This window comes from Pygocentrus nattereri, chromosome 13, assembly GCF_015220715.1.
Source record: "Pygocentrus nattereri isolate fPygNat1 chromosome 13, fPygNat1.pri, whole genome shotgun sequence".
NCBI classification, from domain to species: Eukaryota; Metazoa; Chordata; class Actinopteri; order Characiformes; family Serrasalmidae; genus Pygocentrus; species Pygocentrus nattereri.
The window spans coordinates 5557079-5581205 of NC_051223.1; the positions used below are offsets into that span (position 1 = coordinate 5557079).

Here is a 24127-nt window from a genome sequence, read left to right on the forward strand (position 1 = left end):
ACATGTTCCACCCTGCGTCGGTATCTGGACTCCGCCTGATCGCTCTGCTGCCTGTCAATTAGAGGATTTTGCTGATGTGCTATGGAACGAGGAGCCGCCACACATTGGATCTGCAGCCTCTGCTGCTGTGCTTCTCAGCTGTCTATGTTTGTTCCCTGCTTGCCAAGGCGTTCACTTGAGCTGGGGCTTAGCGCTTAGCCAAGGTCAGAACCACTGTTTGCTGGCTCAAGTCATACAACGTAAATAGAAGTCGGCACTGGAGAAACAGTGCTAAGGCCCACTGTGCTGTTTCTCCTGAAGAAGCGGGGATGGGGGGGCCAGACGAGGCGTGTGTATGTGTTGGCTCGCGGTGATGGGTGATGCTTTTGTTAGCTCGCTAATATAGGCCATTTCCTTTCCTCTCTATGTATATCCCAACAGGAAATGCCTTTGTTCAAGGCCGCAATGTGCTCAGCTGCTAACAACTCATCTGTATGTCCTTGTTCTGTAACATTACACATGAAGGCAGCAGGGTTGCTTCCGTCTCACCAGCTCACCACTCAGCTTGAACACGTTCTCACTCTCTCCCTCTCTCTGGTCAAATGTACTCTAAGGTCAAATCTCTCAGGAATCCACCAAACACATCCACGAGCAGGGGACCTCTCCAAGCTCATCAAAGTCAGACAGGCTGGAAACAGCATGGACAAAATTGCTATTATCACAATTAAAAAATACTGTGAGTGCTGTCACAGCTTTACAGAAATCCGAGACCATGCCCCAAGTGAGCAAGCCAAGGGTGACGGTGGAAAGACAAAAACTCCCTAAGAGCAAAAGGAAGAAACTTTGAGAGGAACCAAGACTCAAAAGGGGAACCCATCCTCCTCTGGTCAACACCGGATAGCAAAAGAATAACGCAAGAGCAACACGAATAACAAATGAAGAGCCGACAGTGAATACACATTAGTGACATTCAAATAAAGAAGAGAAGGGACTTGGTTATAAAACAGAAGTATTCAGATCAACCAGTGAAAACAAAGGAAGCCTAACAGGGCGGCACTGGCAACCAGTCAACCATGATGATATGTTTGTGTGAATATGTAAAGTGCTCAGCACAGTGAGCAATATTAAAATTTGAAATGAAGAATTCAGAACATTTTTGACAAAAACCGTCTCAGTAGGCCGAATAAGATTTTCGCAGGTGTTCTGTTAGGCTTGTCCAACTTTGTCCAAAGTCTGTCCACCAGCTGTTAAAAAGAACGTCTTTGTAAGAAGAGTAGAGATCATGTTCCAATGACTTGAGAACTTTTTGTGCATGCTATTCATTTTTGATGGATCCTCTGTTTGCTGCCCTTCTCTTGAATCATAACTATCAGTTTAAAATGTAGTTTGTTTGAATTCCTGTGCTGGGTGGTTTGCCACCATTGCGAACGTTCCTTTTCTCTTATAACAGAATCCAAAGAGTCAATGGTGAAAGTCATAGAAAAGCATTGTGACAGATGTGTGGTCTATTGATGACTGGAATTTTACCACACCGAGGAGAGGGTGCAGGTCACCTGAACAGCAACAACAAACCCGCTGGTCAGCTGTTCCCACAGGTTGGACGGCTGGTTAGATTATACATTGTCCTACATCCTTTTACAGATCTGGTGGGCTTTCAAAGCAGTTAACACATTTACAGCTTCACAGGAGAGGACATGCATTTGAGTTTCTAGGGCTTTGTTGCTATCCTTGCACATCTTAACACTGTCTCACCTAAAGCCCTAAGGTCTTCTACAGGTCTTCAATTGAAATGACTACAGTGTGCAATCATATAAAAACATGGGAAGTGCTGAATCCACATAAGGGTATTTAACACATGTAGTTTAAGTGCTCTAATGACTAGTAGTGGGCGACATACCGGTTGAAAAAGGCATTAGTTTTGTCATTACACGTATACCAAAATGCGAATAAATGCAGATAATGTGACATACAAATGCTGATTCCCTCACCTCTCGTGTAGCAAGTTGCAGCCTAAGTCCAGTTTATTGTCAAAGGAGCAGACATCAGATTGTAATGAGTTGATGAGTTAATGGACGGATAAAAGCCAGTAGGGAAGGAAAAGCCAGTCTCTTGGGGCTAGCCGTTACCCATTAGCCTAGCATGGAGAACGGCCTGTCTATGTTTTGTTAAATTCTGGTTCACTTCAGTTTTCTTAAAAGTGAAAGGACATCCTGAATAATAGGCCAAATGCATATAAAAAAAATACATTAATACATTATCCCGCAATATGTACTGAAAGCGTCAGTAATGTTAATTATGCAGTGATGTTTTACTACTAATGCTCCATTTTTTTCCCTCCAATTCCCTCCTATTCACCATGGCCAGTGTACCCACCACCAGGTTTCCTATGACCATGACCATCATGAAGACCACCAGGCACATCCCTGCACCGGCCACCTCCATGCAGTCCCACATGGTCTCGATCCACTCCCCACACAGGATACGGAAGACAATGAGGAACGAGTGGAAGAAGTCATTCATGTGCCAGCGGGGCAACTCACAGTCCTGTGCGATCTTACACACACAGTCCTTGTAGCTCTTGCCGAACAGCTGCATGCCCACCACGGCAAAGATGAAGACGATGATCGCCAACACCAGAGTCAGGTTCCCCAGAGCTCCCACTGAGTTGCCGATGATCTTGATCAGCATGTTGAGTGTGGGCCAGGATTTGGCCAGCTTGAAGACACGCAGCTATCTCCAGCACAACCCGCAGGGACACAAAGACAGAGCAAAGAATAACACTCATACATGTGCATAATATACACATATCAATAACCAATAAAAGGTAGAAACAGAACAGGTGGACACTCAAATTGAATCAACTATGTACATTTTGTTGGTTAAAGACATTAAGCAATATTTTTATATAACAAGGTTCTGGTTCCGGCTTACCAAACGGAAGGACCTGAGGACAGACAGGCCCTGCACATTAGCCAGCCCCAACTCCACTAGACTGAGAGTGACGATGATGCTGTCGAAGATGTTCCAGCCCACTTGGAAGTAGTAGTAGGGGTCCATGGCAATGAGCTTAAACACCATTTCAGCGGTAAAGATGCCGGTGAACACCTGATGACACAAAATCAGTTTTGAAAGCCTTTAGCAGTGCAAGCAAGATTTTCTCAGGGCAGAAAATGCAAGAATCGCAGGGATATTATTATTTTAGACAGCTAGTTATTTCTCTTTTTCTTGAAAATATTCCTGTTTTCAATTTGTAACAAAACAAAACAACACTTATACATTTTTTTTTTGACAAATTCCCTTAGAGCATTCCAAAGTATTCAGTTTAACAGACATGGAGACAAAGCAGGCAGACTTGGAAGGGAGTTCATCAGGAAAATCGTATAAAATTTTTGTTTAGCGTGTTTTATGGTACATTTTAGCTGCTATACTGAACACAAAGCCAAATTCATGCTTCACCACAAATGAGAAAACTTCCACGGGCAAACAAATATATGCAGCCTTTAGCTATACGATTATGACTCAGCGATTTTTACCATATTCATTGCTAAGAATTAATGAAGAAGAACTTAATTAGTTGTGGTAGTCGGTTCGTTTCATGCTCTTTTCTCAATTTCCATAAATTCTATTCGCAATACAACACTTACACTGCCTATTACTGTTGCTGAACTGACAGCTTTGTGTAGATTTCTATTCCTAGTGGTTTTGCTTTCATAGTAAAGAGGTGGGACTTTTAAAATGGGCTCAAATTGTATTTGTCATTTTTGCCTGTTTTCTGTTTTTATGATAAAACGTTTTGTTTAAAACAATAAGTCTCTAACTCTAAAACCTGTCAGGAATCCACAACAGCCCACTCAGTCTTCTGTTGGAGTCTAAGGGGTTGAATAACTCTTAATTAAACCTATTCATGTCCCTGAATGTATCTAGATTTAGTATGACGACAAAAATGCAACTGAACTTGTAATGAAAGTGATGAAGTTTTGCAGTTCTATGTTGGACGAATGTCAAATTTGGAATTCCTATTGTTTTGTTAATCAGAAGGTCTGTGACTACAATTCTGCATTTTATAGGATAAAAGACCAAAACTAAAACCTCAAAGAACATATGAAACAGACATGGGCATGAAACTTGACTACTGAGGGCTCTGTCACGTTGCACTGTGACAACAAAAATTAGAATACATACCAAGTTCCCGACGCTGAGCACATGTTCAAAGTCATGACTCATGGGATAGTGTTCCATAGCCATGAACAGCGTATTCAGCACAATGCAAATAGTGATGCCCAGGTCCACGAAAGGATCCATTACCACAAAATTAACCCATTTCTTGAAGAAGATCCAGGGTGCACAACAGTCCCACTTCAAGAAGGTATCTGCAAACTTATACCAGCCTGGAGGACAAGGCCTCTGGGCCTCCTCCAGCTCTGAGGGAAGACAGGGAGACACTGTATCATTCACAGCAAACAACCAGCCAAAATACATGTGATATATTGCTGTCATCGGAAGAAAACCTCACATCTCCAAAATGATAGCTTTACAGTAAAAGGAAAAAACATACTTTACTTTTAATGTAAGGCAATGGAACCAGACCCCCAACCCCCCCACCCCAAGTTATTTTGGGCCATTTCTTTTGGTCCATCCATCATGAAATTTACAGACAATGTAAAAGGCAACAGGCATTTTCAAATTATGTCAAAAACTGAAAATAATGACAAAAAATGGAGATATAAGGTTTTCTTCCAATAGCAGCGATATTTACTCAGCACAATTAACCGTTATCTACAAAGTATGCAAATGACAATATGCTAAAAAGATCATAAATGTGGAAGGAAGGGAAAAGTGCTGAAAAACCACTTGAGTGAAAGTCAGAATTGATCTACATTTAAAGTAAAAAGTAAATGTTTTGGTGGTGTGTGATGCAGTGGTGTGTTCCTCAGTGTCTTCTGGGCAGTACTGGTCTTTGCACAAGGATAAATTAACACACAGTCTTATGCAAACATTTTGGCACCCTTTAGAACTTAGCAACTCATTGGCAAGAATCACAATTTTTTATTCAAAATTGTTTGCATAATTTAACAGAGTCAGGCACATGCCACATTCTATGTTTTTTTCTCTAAACTGTGGGGTAAAATAAGCAGAAACAGCCATCTTTATGTTGGTTCCCTGTAAATGCATATGGAAAAATATATTCTAAATGTACTCAAATATATTTTTACAATGCATTTATTTGTATTTCTTTTATATTTTTTTCAATTGTATAGTTTTCAGAAAGCTTACAGATGTACAACCCCATTTCCAAAAAAGTTGGAATGCTGTGTAAATATAAAACAAAATCCAATGATGTGCAAATCATTTAAACCCTATATTTGAATAAAAATAGTACAAAGACTGAAAACTGAGAAATATTATTGTCTTTTGAAAAATATATGTCCATTTTGAATTAGATGCCAATAACACTTTTCAAAAAAAGTTGGGACGGGGGCAACAAAAGGCTGATAAAGATGTGTAATGGAAAAAAAAAGAACATCTGTTTGCTAATTGGCAACGGGTCAGTAACATGACTGGGCACATAAAAGAGCATTTTCAAATATATTTCATAAATATACTTGCATACATTTATTTATTTATTTATATGGTACATTTCTAAATGTAATATTTCGCTATACATTTTAAAATAAATGTATTTTTAAAATATAATTAGTTAGTATGGCTATAAAATATATTCTGAAATTCATTTTATCTCCTGGAACGTAGTTCAGCATGTATTGCAATTTATTTAACATGTATTTTAAACATACCAAAATATATGCCCATATATTTTTTCCATCTGGGAAGGATGGTGAAATGTTAACTTATGATTACAAAATCAACAAAACATGTGTTTTGACTAAACTATATAGACTCGCACTTATGGGCAGTTTTAGGAAACAGTTTGTTTGGACAGTCTAGATGCTTTTATAAATACTAAATTTACTTTTAAGTTACATTCAACTAAACATCTACTAAAGTGACCAACATTTTCTTTAACTCTAAAAGCCTGACTCTAATCCTAACCCTAACCTCAACCCAAAACCTAAACCCAACCCTTAACCCTGGTTCAAATCCTAACCCTAACCTCAACCCAAAACCTAAACCCAACCCTTAACCGTGGTTCAAATCCAAACCCTAACCTCACCCCAAAACCTAAACCCAACCCTTAACCCTGGTTCAAATCCTAACCCTAACCTCAACCCAAAACCTAAACCCAACCCTTAACCCTGGTTCAAATCCTAACCCTAACCTCAACCCAAAACCTAAACCCAACCCTTAACCCTGGTTCAAATCCTAACCCTAACCTCAACCCAAAACCTAAACCAAACCCTTAACCCTGGTTCAAATCCTAACCCTAACCTCAACCCAAAACCTAAACCCAACCCTTAACCCTGGTTCAAATCCTAACCCTAACCTCACCCCAAAACCTAAACCCAACCCTTAACCCTGGTTCAAGTCCTAACCCTAACCTCAACCCAAAACCTAAACCCAACCCTTAACCCTGGGTTCAAATCCTAACCCTAACCTCACCCCAAAACCTAAACCAAACCCTTAACCGTGGTTCAAATCCTAACCCTAACCTCAACCCAAAACCTAAACCCAACCCTTAACCCTGGGTTCAAATCCTAACCCTAACCTCACCCCAAAACCTAAACCAAACCCTTAACCGTGGTTCAAATCCTAACCCTAACCTCAACCCAAAACCTAAACCCAACCCTTAACCCTGGGTTCAAATCCTAACCCTAACCTCACCCCAAAACCTAAACCAAACCCTTAACCGTGGTTCAAATCCTAACCCTAACCTCAACCCAAAACCTAAACCCAACCCTTAACCCTGGGTTCAAATCCTAACCCTAACCTCACCCCAAAACCTAAACCAAACCCTTAACCGTGGTTCAAATCCTAACCCTAACCTCAACCCAAAACCTAAACCCAACCCTTAACCCTGGTTCAAATCCTAACCCTAATCCTACCACTGTTTAGAATCAACTGTGTTTCAACAGATAGTTTGTTAGCAGGTTCAACATCTGTTGATAACCTATAGGGGCCTATACAGGACTATCCAAATGAAGTGAGACCCAATTTTATTTTACATTGATTTGAATCTATTGAATGTTTTAAAAATAAATAAAGAAAGAAAGAAAGAAAGAAATAAATAAATAAAATGCGCAGGAATTTGACAGAAAGAAAAAATGAAAAGTAGACAAAAAAAAATCATGCCCTAAATGTTATGTTGAAATTTAGTTTTGTGGCCAGTTTAAAAGTACAAGTATTCCGTTTCAATTACATAAATACAAATGTCTAAAAGTTGCTCACAGTACAGTCCAAAGGTCAGAGACTAAGCTTTTGTGTAAATTTCTGCTAAATATGTTTTCTACTTGTTTTTTCAGACACTGAAAAATGAATAATTCATACATAATGGCCATTTTGACAGGCAACAAAGTAAATAAAAGTGGTCTCTGACTTCTGCACAATACGGTAAGTCTTTTCCACCCCTGTAAATGAAGTTTTACCCCAGTTATGATACACAGCAGGCAACAACAGGACAGAATAAAAGTCTTAGCAGCGTCTAAACTCAGCCCTTCGGTGCTGAAATAGCCTGAAGCTTATCACCACTCAGGGTATGTCAACAGGGCTTTCTCCACATACAATATGCTTGACCTCTCCTCCTGTGTGCTGACCTCCAGACAATACGCACTCGCTGGCGGGGCGGAGTATTAACCAGAGCACACTAATCTCTGCAATTACACTTCAAATTAGAGCGCAGGCCCACTCATCTGACTGCCTAAGCCCAACGAATTTCAAATCTAACCACTGGGACTTCACACATCTCACGCATGCAAACACACACGCTAAATAAGACAGTCACGCAAATGGCTCAGTGTGTGCTGTGTGCATTCATCTCAACCATGAAGGAATGCCACCAGCTGCGCCACTCAGTGGTGGAAAAGAGAACTTTACTTGAAAGTGGATTCCACTGCAGAGCTCTAAGAGTGCTAATAATGGATGAGAACTTGTCTGTGATGTGTGACTACGACACACAAATTTTATACAATATTTTGCACTACATCCAGGTAAACGGGACTAATTTTATTGACGATATCCACGATATGTACAGAAAAGCGTACTGTATTGAACCAAGTTTATTGTCACACTGCCCAACCATAATGTCAACAGCAGCAGAAACAAGTCTAAGTCTGATAGATTTCTCTGAAGAGTTACCTTCCATAGCATTGGTCAGCACACTGAGCTGGCTGGCTGCTTTTTTGGCCAGTCCGGGCTGTTCCAGGTACATCATGCTATGTTTGGAAGACATGGACTTATCGTCCATCATTTCCTCTTCTGGTGCTGGCTAGAGAGAAAAAATATATATAAATAGTGCTAATAATGCAGTACAGTTTTAACAGTTTTTACTCCTGGTTGGCCAAATGATGGTAAACACAGTGTCTTCTAGCATCCAAATTTCTCCTTGGAGCTCAACAAAGTAGCAAGCAAGCAAAGTTTATTTATATAGCGCTTTTTACAACAGGTGTTGTCACAAAGCAGCTTTACAGAACAATCGGTATTACAGAAAGAAAAGAGAAAATCCAGGTCCAAGCCCCCATGAGCAAGCCAGTGGCAACAGTGGCAATGAAAAACTCCCTAGAAGAGGAAGAAACCTTGAGAGGAACCAAAGCTCAGAAGGGGAACCGTCCTCCTCTGAGCGACACCGGATAGCAAACATTGTTACTATGAAGTATTAAAGTATGTCTATCTATCTACTTTTGTACAGGTTTGTAGCCTGAAGCTGTTAAAGTATCCAGTATTTATGAAAACTAATTTTTTTTCCACTAGACTTTGTTATACCTTGGGGGCAGTCGTAGGCTGGAGGTCAGGGAACTGGCCCTGTGGCCAGAAGGTTGCTGGTTCGATCCCCAGAGCTGACAGTCTATGACTGAGGTGTCCTTGAGCAAGACACCTAACCCCCAACTGCTCCCCGGGCGCTGTGGATAGGGCTGCCCACCGCTCCGGGCAAGTGTGCTCACTGCCCCCTAGTGTGTGTGTGTATTCACTAGTGTGTATGTGGTGTTTCACTTCACAGATGGGTTAAATGTGGAGCTGGAATTTCCCCGTTTGTGGGATTAAAAAAGTATCACTTAACTTATACAAAATGAGGAACAATTTATCAGGGAACGTTTTTGGTGGGGCGGCACGGTGACACGGTGGGTAGCGCTGCCGCCTCACAGCAAGGAGGGCCTGGGTTCAGTTCCCTGGCCGGGCAGCCAGGATCCTCTCTGTGTGGAGTTTGCATGTTTTCTCTCTGTCTGTGTAAGTTTCCTCCGGGTTCTCTGGTTTCCTCCCACAGTCCAAAGACATGCAGTCAGGCCGATTGGACATGCTACACTGCCCCTAGTTCTGAGTGTGTGTGATTGTGTATGTCTGTCTTTCTGCCCTGTGATGGACTGGCGACCTGTCCTGGGTATAACCTGCCTTCCACTCAATGACTGCTGGGATAGGCTTCAGCACCCCCCCTGCGACCCTGAGGGAGAAGCAGCTTTGAAAATGTGTGTGTGTGTGTTTTCGGTGGAATCTTCGCTATAAAAAGCAGGCCATTTAAAACCACACATGTAGGCACAAACATCGCCATTTAGACATTAACTAAAGCAACCAATCATCAATGAATAGCACACTGTTACAAATCAAACGCTGCTGGCTTATAGACTACAGTATGACCAGTAAGACTGGTCACATTTGTCTGTGGAACTGTGCAACATCTAGATGCAGGCAGATTTTTCTTGCACTACTGGGTTCACATACACTCACTGGCCACTTTATTACCAGCCTGTTCAATTGCTTGTTAACACAAATAGCTAATCAGCCAATCACACAGCCACAACTCCATGCATTTAGGCATGTAGAGGTGGTCAAGCCAACTTGCTGAAGTGCAGACCGAGCATCAGAACGGGGAAGAAAGGGGATTTAAGGGACTTCGAACGTGGCGTGGTTGTTGGTGCCAGACGGGCTGGTCTGAGTATTTCAGAAACTGCTGATCTACTGGGATTTTCACACACAACCATCTCTAGGGTTTACAGAGAATGGTCCGAAAAAGAGGAAATATCCAGTGAGGGGTCAGTTGTGTGGATGAAAATGCCTTGTTGATGTGAGAGGTCAGAGGAGAATGGGCAGACTGGTTCCAGGTGATAGAAAGACAACAGGAACTCAAATAACCAACCAGAATCTCTGAGGAACGTTTCCAGCACCTTGTTGAAAGTATGCCATGAAGAATTAAGGCAGTTCTGAAGACAAAAGGGGGTCCGACCTTTTACTAGCAGTGGCCGGTGAGTGTATACATTTAACCAAATTAAAAATACATAATGTTAATACATTAGTCTGTTTTCTGTTATCTTTTTCCTTCTATCCATAAATCGACACCCAGGGATTTTTTACCCAAGTAAAAAAATGACAAAATACAGTGTTTTCCTAAATTCTCAGAACCAGACACTTACTTAACTTCACTGACAATATGAATAAAGCTGGCAGCATGACATTAATTTCACAAATACATGAAACCATCCTGATGTCAGAAATTCTTCAATACAAATAAGAAGTAGGGTTGTAAATCAGTGGGTTGCAGGTGCCATGTAGAGGCAATAGCTTTTAACCTCTATTCATTTATTTTCTTTACTTGGTGCCAATATTTAAAGCTATCTGCATAGCCAAAGTTGCATTTTTTAAAAGTTTGCCTTCTGTACTATCTCGTATTGATCTTTGCCTTTCAAAAAACAATATGGAAAATGTCCCCAAAATCATTACTAAGATAAACTAGCAGTTCAGCTTTAATAATCACACACTAGATGCAGGTAACAAAAGCCAAGTTTTACCGCTTTCATAGACGGAGCTCTGACGATCAGACGGGGGATGACCCTGCCATTGCAGTCCTTTATGACATCATCCCCATCGTCTGCCATTTCTGACCCCTGGCTTTGATTTGTCAGACTGGCCAAAGACGCCTTACTATCAGCTTGCAACTGGAAACAAGCAAAAATAAGCCAATGACAACACTTTAGTTTGACAGAGTGATTGACCTACAATAAAGATGTCCAACATTATCTCGATCCTCCTGGCACAGGTGTTGAACTAGTCATATACAGCTTGTGTAAACTCAGAAAAACATCGGTCAATGAAATAGGAGGCTCTGGAGCAGCTGCACATGAGTCTTAGGTCACAATGCCTGCTGCCATGGGCTAGAGGGGAATAAACTCCTCAGTATTGGGCTGTGGAGCGGTGGAACTGTGTTCTCTGGAGTGATAGAGCTTAATCCCGTACCTCTGGGATGGTTCGTATAGTGTAGTGGGTAACACCTCTGCCTTCTACGCTGTAGACTGGGGTTCAATCCCCACCTGGGTAAACACCTTACATTATATCAATAAGAGTCCTTGGGCAAGACTCCTAACACCGCCTTCGCCTAACTGTGTAAAATGATCAAACTGTAAGTCACTCTGGATAAGAGCGTCAGCCAAAAAGTAAAGGATGATTTGGAGTGATCTGGAATTGACCATCCAATGCAGTACCTGATCTTACTGAGTACTGAAAAATCTAAAAAGTGTTGGTTGATGTACAACTATGTCATGTGGTGGCAGAGGTTATATAGTAAGAATATGGCCCAATTGCATTTCACCCCTACCACATAGCCCAACAGATGTCCCAACTGTTGTTAAATTTGAGGGGTAGGATGAAGTGTTAGGCCTATATTGCCCTCCAAATGGAGGTTTTTTAGAGGCGCACAAAAAACCCTGCAAGATAACTGCGCAAGTAACCAAAGAAACCCATTATATTACCGCGACCCTATCTGGATTAAGCGGTCACCGACGATGATGATGATTGCATTATACTAATTTAATGTCATTTGAAAGCTTCCTTTTCTTCATAATAAGCACAAGAAATCGCTGGGAGTGTGCTGATGTCTAGGTAGCAAGCCAGGTAAATGAACTCTACCCTCCTCTGCTATCACGGCAGACTGGCAGGGTCGTCTACAGAGCAGCGCTAGTAGCCTGTAAATGAAGCAATGTTCTTTTTTTATTATTTGAGTTGCCCCATTTCGTAGGGGAAGATTTCAACCACCACCCCTTCTAAGATGACAACAGCCCCTTGTGCTGTAATTAAAAAAGCAAAACTAGTGTCAAAAAAAAAATCAAGGATGTCAGTTGGAGGGGGTAAACGTCTCAGATCAGTGACCATGTATAAGGCTAACAATGATTACCGGCCTTTTCAGTGTGTAAGTGCCTTGGATTAGGTAAACTAACTGACCGTAGAGTTTTTTCCTCCATTGAAAGACTGTAGTGGTTATGTTTATCAGATTAATACATCTGATGTCTTCCTGATCACAACTAAAAAATAAGGACAGTTTATATATTTTTTTGGTTTTGAATTGAAGACATTGTGCCGATATTGGTATCAAAAACGTTTAAATGATTCCCAGCCCTACCTCTGACCTCTGGCATTGTAGTCACCTGACCTGTTGCTCTTGGTTCTTGAGTTGCTCCATCAGTCTCTGAAACTCTTCCTCTTTCTCACGGGCCTCAGCCTGCGTGGCCTCGTTCTGTTCATCATATGCCATGGCAACTACAGCCAGGATCAGGTTGATGAGGTAGAAGGATCCCAGGAATATGACCACCACAAAGAAGATCATGTAGGTCTTCCCAGCGGCACGCAGAGTCTAAGAAAAGGCACGGGGAATGAGGAGGTTATGCCAACAGAGCCACAATAACGTCAGAGCTGAGAACAGCATTGGTTAATAAATGCTTACACTGACTAAAGCCTGACGACCATAAGTGCTTCATGCATTAAATGACCATGAAAGTCTTGCTGTATCTAATCTTTATATTCTATACCACGCAAAATAAAGTGATTTACACCTGCGCACGCACAATTAGTCTTACAAAAAAAGAAAACTGACAGATTCTTTGTTTCAAATGATTTACCCACCAGCTGAAAGAGATTCTCCCAGTAGTCCTGCGTCATGAGCCTAAAGAGGGCAAGAAAGGCCCAGCCGAAGGAGTCGTAGCTGGTGTAGCCGTAGTTTGGGTTCCTCCCAGCTTTCATACAAGTGTAACCTTCTGGGCACTTTCTGTCAAAACAGCAGCTATGACAAATCATAGCACTGAACCTTGATCTGACCTTAACCACTGTTCATTATCCTTTCTTTCCTGTGTGTTAAAGGTGCAGTGTGTAAGATTTAGGGGCACTATTTGCAGAAATGAAATGCAGTATACAAAACCATGTTGACAGTAGTGTATAATCACCTGTAACTAGGAATCGTGTTATGTTTCGTTAGCTTAGAATGAGCCCTTCATATTCACATAGGGAACGGATCCACCTAGGGGTGAAACGATTACTCGAGTAATTCCAGTTACTCGATTACACAAATTGATCGAGTAATTTTCTGTGCCTCGAGGAATCGTTTATTTCATTTAAACGACAAAGGCCACCAAGTTGTGCCGCTATTATTTGTACAGTAGCCCAGAACAGACTAAACCACTGGCTCTAGACGCTTAAGTGGCAGCTTGTGTTGGGTGTCGCTATAACTCCATTTGGAAGCCTGAAATAAGAAGAGTGGGTGCTGGCAGTGCTGGCTAACCAGTTTGTGTTGTGAGAAGTTTAAGAATGCATATTTTGACAAATGGAGGGTGAATCCTTATGTGACCTTGCTGCTAGATGCCACGAAATCTTATACACTGCACCTTTAAATGAGGAATTTATATCTCAAACTGGCAATTAATAATTTAGAGATTTAAGGAGAGAAAAATCTACATCTGCAGGGTGAACATACCCAGCATCAGAACTGTTGCCACATAGTAAGGCATCCAGGCTGCCATCAAGAAAGTACTGGTTTTCTGTAAAAATAGGTGTTTATAAATAAAGCGCATAATAAACAATACATTGTGCAGCAGAAAATGCATCAGACAGAAAAATGTCAATAACCAAACTCTTCTGAACCTGAAGTCACCTTCATTTTCAGTGTAGGCTTTGAAGTCAAAAGTGCTGTTGACAAAGGTGGTGTTGTAGGCCAGGGTGGAGTTGAACTCGTCCATGGTGCTGTTGGAGATGGGCCACCGTATGCACTTATGGCGCAGGTTTCCCATAAACAGCTGCAGGCCAATGAGGGCGAATACAGCAAGGGCAAAGACGGTGAGAATCATCACGTCCACCATCTTCTTAACCGACTGGATCAGAGCTCCGACAATAGTCTTCAGACCTGACAATATGAGAGTGGAAGAGTGAAAATGAGAGAACTGACAAAAGTAGAGGAGCACAGCTTAAAGCAGGTCAAATGTAATACAGATGTTTTATTTTGTTTTATGTAGTTAAACAGTTCCAAGTAGGACATGCCTTTCGGTCATCTTTTGGTCAGCCCGTCAGCCTGTTAAAATGAGCCCTATGTAGGGAGTAAGTTCTGCCCCATTAAACTTTGGCAGAACTGTTCACAAATGGAAGGTTAGTGAAACGTTTACATTTTATTTGAAGCAGAGATATGTAGGGCTCTTGTTTTGAAGAAATTATTGATGTTCCTCAAATATTACTGATTTAGCGAAAAACAACATATTGTGCCAAACACTGTAAAACATAAGTTCTTGTGTTTTTTGTTTTTTCTTATTTGCTAAAATTACTATAACGCTGTTTCTAAAAAGGTTGGGAAATTTAAATAAAAAGAGATTACAATGTCATTTATAGCTTTATTTAGTTGAAAATACTACAAAATATCAAACGCTGAATTTGATGCCAGCTACATGTTTCAGAAAAGTTGGGACAGGGGCATGTTTACCACTGTGTTGCATCACATCTTCCTTTAACAACTCTGCAAGGGTTTGGGAACTGAGAAGCCCAGTTGCTATAGGTTTAAGAGTGGAATGTTTTTACATTCTTGCTTGATTTCAGCGGCTCAACATTTTGGGATGTCCTTTGTCTTACAGGTCGGGACTGCAGGTAAGCCAGTTTAACACCTGGACTCTTACAATGGAGCCATGCAGTTGTAATACATGCAGAATGTGTTTTGGCATTGTCTTGCTGAAAAATGCAAGGTCTTCCCTGAAAAAGATATTGTTTGGATGGCAGCATATGTTCCCAAAACCTGTATATAACATTCAGCTTTAAGGATGCCTTTACACATGTGCAAGCCACCCATGGCACATGCACTAATGCACCCTTATACCATCACGGACACTGGCTTTTGAACTCTGATTTCCAAAAATTAATTCAAATTTTTATGTGCCAGACTACTGGACATTTTTCCACTTCACCTCAGTACATCTTAAATGAGCTTGGGCCCAGAGAAGGCGGCAGTGTTTCCGGATCCTGTTTATAAATGGCTTCTTTCTTGTATCACAGAGATGTAACTTGCAACTGTGGACACAGTGATGAACAGTATTCACAGATAATGATTTTAGGAAGTGTTCCTGAGCTTATGCAGTGATTTCTACTACAGATTCGGGTCTGTTTTTCAACACAGTGCTGTCTGAGGGCCTGAAGATAATGGCCAGCCAATACTTCAATAGTTTTCAGCCTTGCATACAGAGAATTCTCTGGAGTGCCTGCATTTTGTAATTGTTATGTAGCATGGATGGTGAAATCCCCAAGATCGTTGCTATTTTACGTTACGCTTGAATTGTTAAATCATTTGTCCATGCAATTTTTCACAGTGGTGAGCCGTTCCCCATCTTTACTTCCAAACGACTCTGAAAGACTTTTTGTATCCAATCATGATACTCACCTGTTGCCAATAAACCTAATTATTTGTGAGATATTGTGAGATATTGTCTCAACTTCTTTGAAACATGTAGTAAATTAGTCCATTTTTAATTCAGTCATTTTTTTAGGTCAACTAGTTTAAATTTACAGTGCATCCTCCCATACTTACTTTACAATTACAACTGAAATGTAGCTCTGGAACCTACCAGGAATAACAGTGATTGTTTTAAGAGCTCTGAGTACACGGAAGGTCCTAAGTGCTGACACATTGCCAAGATCAACAAACTCTGTGATGTACCTAGAAGCAGAAAGACATAAAGACTTGCTGAAATGAAACACAGATGAGAACTCAAACACAATATTAAGGAAGGACATAAACAAGCATCATAGCCTGGAATTCCTGGGTAATTCCTGTCTGACAAAACAGCACTTTCCCTGCTAAGATGGGAAATGTATTCTGGCGCATACTCGGAACACATGCATGTTTGGGCTGCGGGACACAATAAGGAAATTTGTGTACCTACACTATGTCTAAAGGTATCCAGACACTATTTCCATTTAGCAAATTCATCTACTTTATGGGGCACCCATTGTACCTGAATACACAGGCGACTGATTGGACACATAATCTCCACAGAAAAGCACTGACCGTTAGAACGAGATGCTCACCATGCCCAATGATAAGTATCGGCTAGTGGGTTAAAAGCTCCCAAGTGAAGCTGTGGAGCTCCATCCAATGCTTTTGGGATGAGCTGGAGTGATCCAGAACTGACCATCCAACATCAATACCTGACCTCACTAATGCTGTTGTGGGTAAATGCAATAAAATCCTCACAGCAATGTTCCAACATCTAGTGTAAAGTCTTCCCAGGAGAATAGAGGCTGATACTACAGCAAAGGAGAACAAACTCCCTATTACTGAGTTACAATTTACAATTTAAGTGTCTTGTTTTGGTCTTGGTATTTTCCTTACTGGCTACGCTGCTGCTCTGAAATGGAGTCGTTGCTGGTGTAAATGATACGTTTTAATGGGTGCTATATTTAGACCTGTCCACTGCCTCAGCCAAATGGCAGTGTTAGCTGGCTGTCATTGAGAAGGTGTCTGAACAGTATAACTACCTATTAAGCATAAGGAGTATCGCTTACGCAAACAGCACAAAAGACCGGGCCTGCATTCCTGAGAGAAATGAAATCATTTTCAAGCACATGTGTGAGGTGACAGCAGTATGAACTACAGCTAACACAGGGCTCACGTACATTGCCTGTCTTTAATTAGATTAAGAAATCTGATACGGACTCAGGTTGAAAACTGCGGGAAGCCCCCCAGAGTGACTGTAATACTCACGCCATGCTGATCACCATGAAATCCAGCCAATTCCATGGATCACGAAGGAATGTAAAACTTCCAATACAGAAACCTCTCGACAACACTTTGACTGTCGCTTCGAAGGTATATATACCAGTAAAAACATATCTGGAAACACATGGAAATATAATATTATAAGGAAAGATGGAAACAGTGGAAACGGAAGTCTGACAATCAACACAAAATGGAAACAAATAAAAACACAGTAAGTTGTCAGAGACATTTTATGACCTGAAAACATCTGTAGAGTAACCACGTTTATCGAAAATCTAATTTGCACAATTGCTGTTTGCAGAAGAGTGGGTGAAATTGAGCTTTTACTTGAACTAGTGTTTTAAGGATGAATAAATTATTTAAACATTTTCTGACCAGGGCCGCCCAATCCGGATCCTGGAGATCTGCCTGGTTCTAATATGCAGATGCTCCTCAAGGCCTTCATTACTCTGCAGGGTGGCAGATCTCCAGGATCAGGATTCTGAAGCACATATTAGACTATGAAACAATGATGAAGGCTATGCCTGTCATTTGTCTTATAGTGTAGAGATGCATGAATAAGCAGCACTTACTCCACAGTTTTACTCCAGGTAGGAGGGTTGCTCATGGTCATGAACACACAGTTGGCGAGAATGGTAATCATGATGAACATGCTGAATAACGTAATAAGGAGTTAAGGTAAAAGAAAGCATACGTGTAATTCTACAAAAAAATTCAACGCCAAAGCCAATTCAACACTGGTTAGTTTCTGACCACTAGCCCATCTGCTACACAGGGCTAACACAAACTATGCATCAACAGATCTACAGAGAGGTGGATTCTGCGAATGTTTTACATGAAAACAACATTTAAAGACACTGTTTCTGAACGAGTAAGGCAAAAAGGATATGAATGTATGAGAATTTTAATGGCTCCTCTTCTGACGGGGTTAAATGGGCTGAGAATGTAGCAGGCTGGTTCTGCGTTGAACCTGTAGATTGTGTTTCCTTTGCTAATTACAATGAACGTCTGGAAAATGACATTAAACACATTAAAGCAAATAAAAGTAGACCAGAAGAAGATTTAAAATAGGAAACTTGTAGTGAGTTGCACATTAAATTCAGTGTAATTCAGTGTACAAGCTGTCTTTACATGCGGAATATGTCCCCTTCTACTCCCTTCAACACTGGTTAGTTTCTGACCACTGGCCCATCTGCTACAGAGATAATCAACCCCTTTCTACTCCCTTCAACACTGGTTAGTTTCTGACCACTAGCCCATCTGCTACAGTGGTGATTGAAAGTTTGTGAACCCTTTAGAATTTTCTATATTTCCGCATAAATAAGACCTAAAACATCATCAGATTTTCACACAAGCCCGAAAAGTAGATAAAGGGAACCCAGTTTAACAAATGACACACACGTATTATACTTGGCCATTTGTTTATTGAGGAAAATGATCCAATATTACATATTTGTGAGTGACAAAAGTATGTGAACCTTTGCTTTCAGTATCTGGTGTGACCCCCCTGTGCAGCAATAACTGCAACTAAATGTTTCCGGTAACTGTTGATCAGACCTGCACACCAGCTTGGAGGAATTTTAGCCCATTCCTCCATACAGAACAGCTTCAGCTCTGGGATGTTGGTGGGTTAACTCACATTAACTGCTCGCTTCAGGTCCTTCCACAACATTTCGATGGGATTAAGGTCAGGACTTTGACTTGGCCATTCCAAAACATTAACTTTATTCTTCTTTAACCTTCTTTGGTAGAACGACTTGTGTGCTTAGGATCGTTGTCTTGCTGCATGACCCACCTTCTCATGAGATTCAGTTCATGGACAGATGTCCTTATATTTTCCTTCAGAATTTGCTGATATAATTCAGAATTCATTGTTCCATCAATGATGGCAAGCCGTCCTGGCCCAGATGCAGCAAAACAGGCCCAAACAATGATACTACCACCACCATGTTTCACAGATGGGATAAAGTTGTTATGCAGGAATGCAGTGTTTCTCCAAATATAATGCTTTTCATGAAAAGGTCTGTTTTGGTCTCATCTGTCCACAAAACATTCTTTTAATAGCCTTCTGGCTTGTTCACGTGATCTTTAGTAAACTGCTGATGAGCAGCAATGTTCTTTTTGGAGAGCAGTGGCTTTCTCCTTGCAACCCTGCCATGCACACCATTGTTGTTCGGTGTTCTTCTGATGGACTTATTAACATTAACATGAGCCAATGTGAGAGAGGCCTTCAGTTGCTTAGAAGTTGCCCTGGAGTCCTTTGTGACCTCACCGACTATTACACGCCTTGCTCTTGGAGTGATCTTTGTTGGTTGACCACTCCTGGGGAGGGAAACAATGGTCTTGAATTTCCTCCATGTGTACACAATCTATCTGACTGTGGATTGGTGGAGTCCAAACTCTTTAGAGATGGTTTTGTAACCTTTTCCAACCTGATGAGCGTCAATAACTCTTCTTCTGATGTCCTCAGTAATCTCCTTTGTTCGGGCCATGATACACTTCCAGAAACGTGTTGTGAAGTGCAGCCTTTATAGATCCCTGTTCTTTAAATAAAACAGGGTGCCCACTCGCACCTGATAGTCATCCCATTGATTGAAAACACCTCACTCTAATTTCACCTTCAAATTAACTGCTAATCCTACAGGTTCACATACCTTTGCCAGTTTTGCCACATGTAATATTGGATCATTTTCCTCAATGAACAAATGACCAAGTATAATATTTCTGTGTCATTTGTTTAACTGGGTTCTCTTTATCTACTTTTAGAAAATCTGATGATGTTTTAGGTCATGTTTATGCAGAAATATAGAAAATTTTAAAAGGTTCACAAACTTTCAAGAACCACTGTACATAGTTAATCAGCTCCCCTCTAAGCAATTCAACACTGGTTAGTTTCTGACCACTAGCCCATCTGCTACACAGTCAATCAGCTCCCCTCTAAGCAATTCAACACTGGTTAGTTTCTGACCACTAGTCCATCTGCTACACAGTCAATCAGCTCCCCTCTAGCCAATTCAACACTGGTTAGTTTCTGACCACTAGTCCATCTGCTACACCGTCAATCAGCTCCCCTCTAGCCAATTCAACACTGGTTAGTTTCTGACCACTAGCCCATCTGCTACACAGTTAATCAGCTCCCCTCTAGCCAATTCAACACTGGTTAGTTTCTGACCACTAGCCCATGTGCTACACAGTTAATCAGCTCCCCTCTAACCAATTCAACACTGGTTAGTTTCTGACCACTAGCCCATCTGCTACACAGTTAATCAGCTCCCCTCTAGCCAATTCAACACTGGTTAGTTTCTGACCACTAGTCCATCTGCTACACCGTCAATCAGCTCCCCTCTAGCCAATTCAACACTGGTTAGTTTCTGACCACTAGCCCATGTGCTACACAGTTAATCAGCTCCCCTCTAGCCAATTCAACACTGGTTAGTTTCTGACCACTAGCCCATCTGCTACACAGTTAATCAGCTCCCCTCTAACCAATTCAACACTGGTTAGTTTCTGACCACTAGCCCATCTGCTACACAGTTAATCAGCTCCCCTCTAGCCAATTCAACACTGGTTAGTTTCTGACCACTAGCCCATCTGCTACACAATTAATCAGCTCCCCTCTAGCCAATTCAACACTGGTTAGTTTCTGACCACTAGCCCATCTGCTACACAGTTAATCAGCTCCCCTCTAGCCAATTCAACACTGGTTAGTTTCTGACCACTAGCCCATCTGCTACACAATTAATCAGCTCCTCTCTAACCAATTCAACACTGGATAGGTTCTGACAAGTAGCCCATCTGCTGTGAGATTGTATAAGAATTTTAAGGGCTCCTCTTCTGATGGGGTTAAACGGGCTGAGATGGAAGCAGGCTGGTTCTGCGTTGAACCTGTAGATTGTGTTTCCTTTGCTAATTACAATAAACATCTGTAAAATGACATTAAACACATTAAAGTAAATAAAAGTAGACCGGTGAACATCAAGACTGACTTTCTGTGTTTTGTAGAAGGGGTCTATGTCCTCTAGGGGTGTGTTGAGCAGGTCCTCTGGTGCATCTCCATAGATCATAGGCAGATTCTTCCCTGCCTCCAGGTCACCGCTAGGTGCCTTTGGCTCTGGCTCTGCTCCCTCTACTTGCTTCTCGCTTTTCCTCTCCTGGATGAGCCTCTCGATCTCCGCCAGTGACTCCGGGGTGAAGCGGCGGAACGCTTCTCTGCCTGTGGGAGGGACCAGGCTTGCCATCTTCGCATCGCGAAGAGAGACCACCTCACCGGGGAATCTCTATCCTGAGCTGCAGAGAGAGCAGAACGAAGGTTGATTTGCCAGCAGGCCATAAACATGACAACATGAGATTAAGGGGAAAGTAAACAGACATGCAGTGTCTAGTGATATTTCAGAAACAAGCAAGTGTTTCTTGACCTGCCAAGCAATCAATACATATGGGGAACAAAGCAAATGTTACACAGAAACATTTTTACTTTAAGTAGAGCACAAAGGGAGACACATTATACATCCAAATGTATCCCAAGACCCCCTCTGATTGGGGCAGTCGTGGGCTGGAGGTTAGGGAACTGGCCCTGTGACCGGAAGGTTGCCGGTTCGATCCCCAGTGCCGACAGTCCATGACTGAGGTGTCCTTGAGCAAGACACCTAACCCCCAACTGCTCCCCGGGCGCCGTGGATAGGGCTGCCCACCGCTCCGCAAGCAAGTGTGCTCACTGCCCCCTAGTGTGTGTGTTCACTAGTGTGTATGTGGTGTTTCACTTCATGGATGGGTTAAATGCAGAGGTGGAATTTCCCTGGTTGTGGGATCAAAAAAGTATTAATTAATTTAATGAGCAAATTTAGACTCTTTAAGGCACCCCTATTTCTGAGAGTCTCTAGGGCTGGCCAGAAATATTCAAATGCTCAAGTATTTGTCACACTGCTATTCGTCCCTCTATTTCTCCATTTACTGTTGTGTTTAGCATTCAGTCATCTTTTTATAAGCCCCCAAAAACAACCAAGCCTTGAATGAATTTAAGTTCTTTAGATAGCACAGTGAGGGTTAATATACAGAAAATGCTACAAAATGAGTAAATTACAGGTGCTTGATTTAGACTTTTCATAGGAAGTTCACTTCATATCCTATTACCTTTCTAAAAGCATTAAAGTGACATTTTTTTTTATTTCTTTAAAAAAATGGGATCTGTACTTTAACTTAATGCAAAATTATTGATGAAATTAGCATTTAAATACTGACAAAACCACTTAAAAGGTCTGTGTTGCAGTTTTATATGATGATCTTGGGCTGTCCCACCGCACTGGCGTTGACCTTCTCTATGAAAAATATTCAAGTCTTCTTTGAAAAAAATCCATAAATACATCAGGCCTCTTCCACCAACCTTAAAGAAGAAATGTCTTCTTAAAGCTCACACAGCTTCCGCAAGGATTCTGACCTTCACCAGCGTTTTCTTATTTTGGATTTGTTCTTAGGTAAGAGCAATTCAGTAGGTCAAGAACATGTCATGAATCTGAAGAAAAAAACTTGGGAAGATAGTGGCCCAATGTTACTTGGGTCATTTACAAGCCATTTCAATGTTAAAAGAACGCTTTTGTCCTATTAATTCATTTCATTTAACAACAACAAAAAAGTCATTTAATCTGTCCCATATTTTAGGCAAGCCTGTTACCCAAACCAGTCAAAACACCCCGACCACCTCCCAAAACAGGAGCATTCCATTCATTATGATGATTCCATTGATTATGACGTCCAGGAATTTACATCATTTTGTTGTTTAATGACCATCAGACAAGCAAGTATTCTCACTCCATGAGTCGCTGTTGCACTCCATCAAGGTAACCACAATGCAGTTTATTTTAGGCCAAATTTGCTACCCGTGTTTCTTAAAGAAATTAAATGAACATGGCTTGAAATAAACATTTGAACAAAACCACTTTGATTAAAACATATTTTAAACCCCTCCTTCTGCTCTACGCTGTATACTTAGTTTTTTTACTGCATGGATATCAGCTTAACAGGGAATATGATCTCTGTGTTTAGCCCTGTGACTCATGTCAACCCTGTTATTTAGACATTTATGGTGAACACCGCTCATAGTCTCTGATTTGACAGCCTGAGGTGGGACAATAACATTTGAGTCGCTTACTTTGATTAAGATTAAGATTAAGTGACCCTTATTAGTCCCACAATGGGGGAAATTTCAACTCCGCATTTAACCCATCCATGAAGTGAAACACCACATACACACTAGTGAGCACACACACACTAGGGGGCAGTGAGCACACTTGCCCGGAGCAGTGGGCAGCCCAATCCGCAGCGCCCGGGGAGCAGTTGGGGGTTAGGCGTCTTGCTCAAGGACACCTCAGTCATGTGCTGTCGGCTCTGGGGATAGAACCGGCAACCTTCCGGTTATGAGGCTGGATCTCTAACCTCCAGCCCACGACTGCCCCAAATTTAATTTAATATTTTGTCAAAAAGCACCTAAGAAAAAAAAAACTTTTCCAAAAAGTTTTGAGGCATAAAATGAACTCTATTCATGGAAAGTGCCATCGTGAATTCTAGCCAGACATCAACATCATCTTTTACAATGAAACTGGTTCGCAGCAGGTTTAGAACCTGACCACACGAAGAGTAGATCTGATTATAAATTATAATCGATTATAAATTTTTACCGCCGTATCCGAGAACAGCGCTCCACGTGCCATTAGTATAGCACAGGAGCCGACTACTACACCAGGACGATCGCCACACTTTAGTGAAGGAATACTTTAAATATAGTTTGGAATGCCTTAGAAAGTGGGAGTTGCGGTTTGACTGAATTCCTATGGACTTTTGTGGCTTCGCCTGCAGCTTGTGTTTTGATGAATGTGAGACATGCCAGCGTGGGCTGAAACAAAATGATGATTTTGAGAACGAGTTTTGTGAAATTTCAACACTAGGAGATTCTGGAGCAGCCACACATGAGCCTAAAGTCACCAAGTGTGGACTGGAGGGGTAAAAAGGGATCTTTTGTAAAACATCCAGGCCAGGGTAGAC

General features: G+C 41.5%; 1 protein-coding gene across 1 annotated transcript in view; it reads right to left on the minus strand.

Moving 5' to 3' along the window:
* Positions 1 to 24127, minus strand: part of scn4aa (sodium channel, voltage-gated, type IV, alpha, a) — a 52418-nt gene that overhangs the window by 12598 nt on the left and 15693 nt on the right. Inside the window, exons 2-15 of the mRNA XM_017710591.2 lie at positions 21079 to 21379; positions 17982 to 18100; positions 17665 to 17754; positions 17078 to 17206; positions 15939 to 16030; positions 13994 to 14242; positions 13817 to 13880; positions 12973 to 13114; positions 12503 to 12703; positions 10869 to 11015; positions 8230 to 8359; positions 4162 to 4400; positions 2911 to 3084; positions 2353 to 2709 (exon numbers count right to left, since the gene is read on the minus strand). Coding sequence (XP_017566080.1) covers positions 2353 to 2709; positions 2911 to 3084; positions 4162 to 4400; positions 8230 to 8359; positions 10869 to 11015; positions 12503 to 12703; positions 12973 to 13114; positions 13817 to 13880; positions 13994 to 14242; positions 15939 to 16030; positions 17078 to 17206; positions 17665 to 17754; positions 17982 to 18100; positions 21079 to 21330 — 2385 coding nt within the window. The 5' untranslated portion in view covers positions 21331 to 21379. The remainder of the gene's footprint in view (positions 1 to 2352; positions 2710 to 2910; positions 3085 to 4161; positions 4401 to 8229; positions 8360 to 10868; positions 11016 to 12502; positions 12704 to 12972; positions 13115 to 13816; positions 13881 to 13993; positions 14243 to 15938; positions 16031 to 17077; positions 17207 to 17664; positions 17755 to 17981; positions 18101 to 21078; positions 21380 to 24127) is intronic.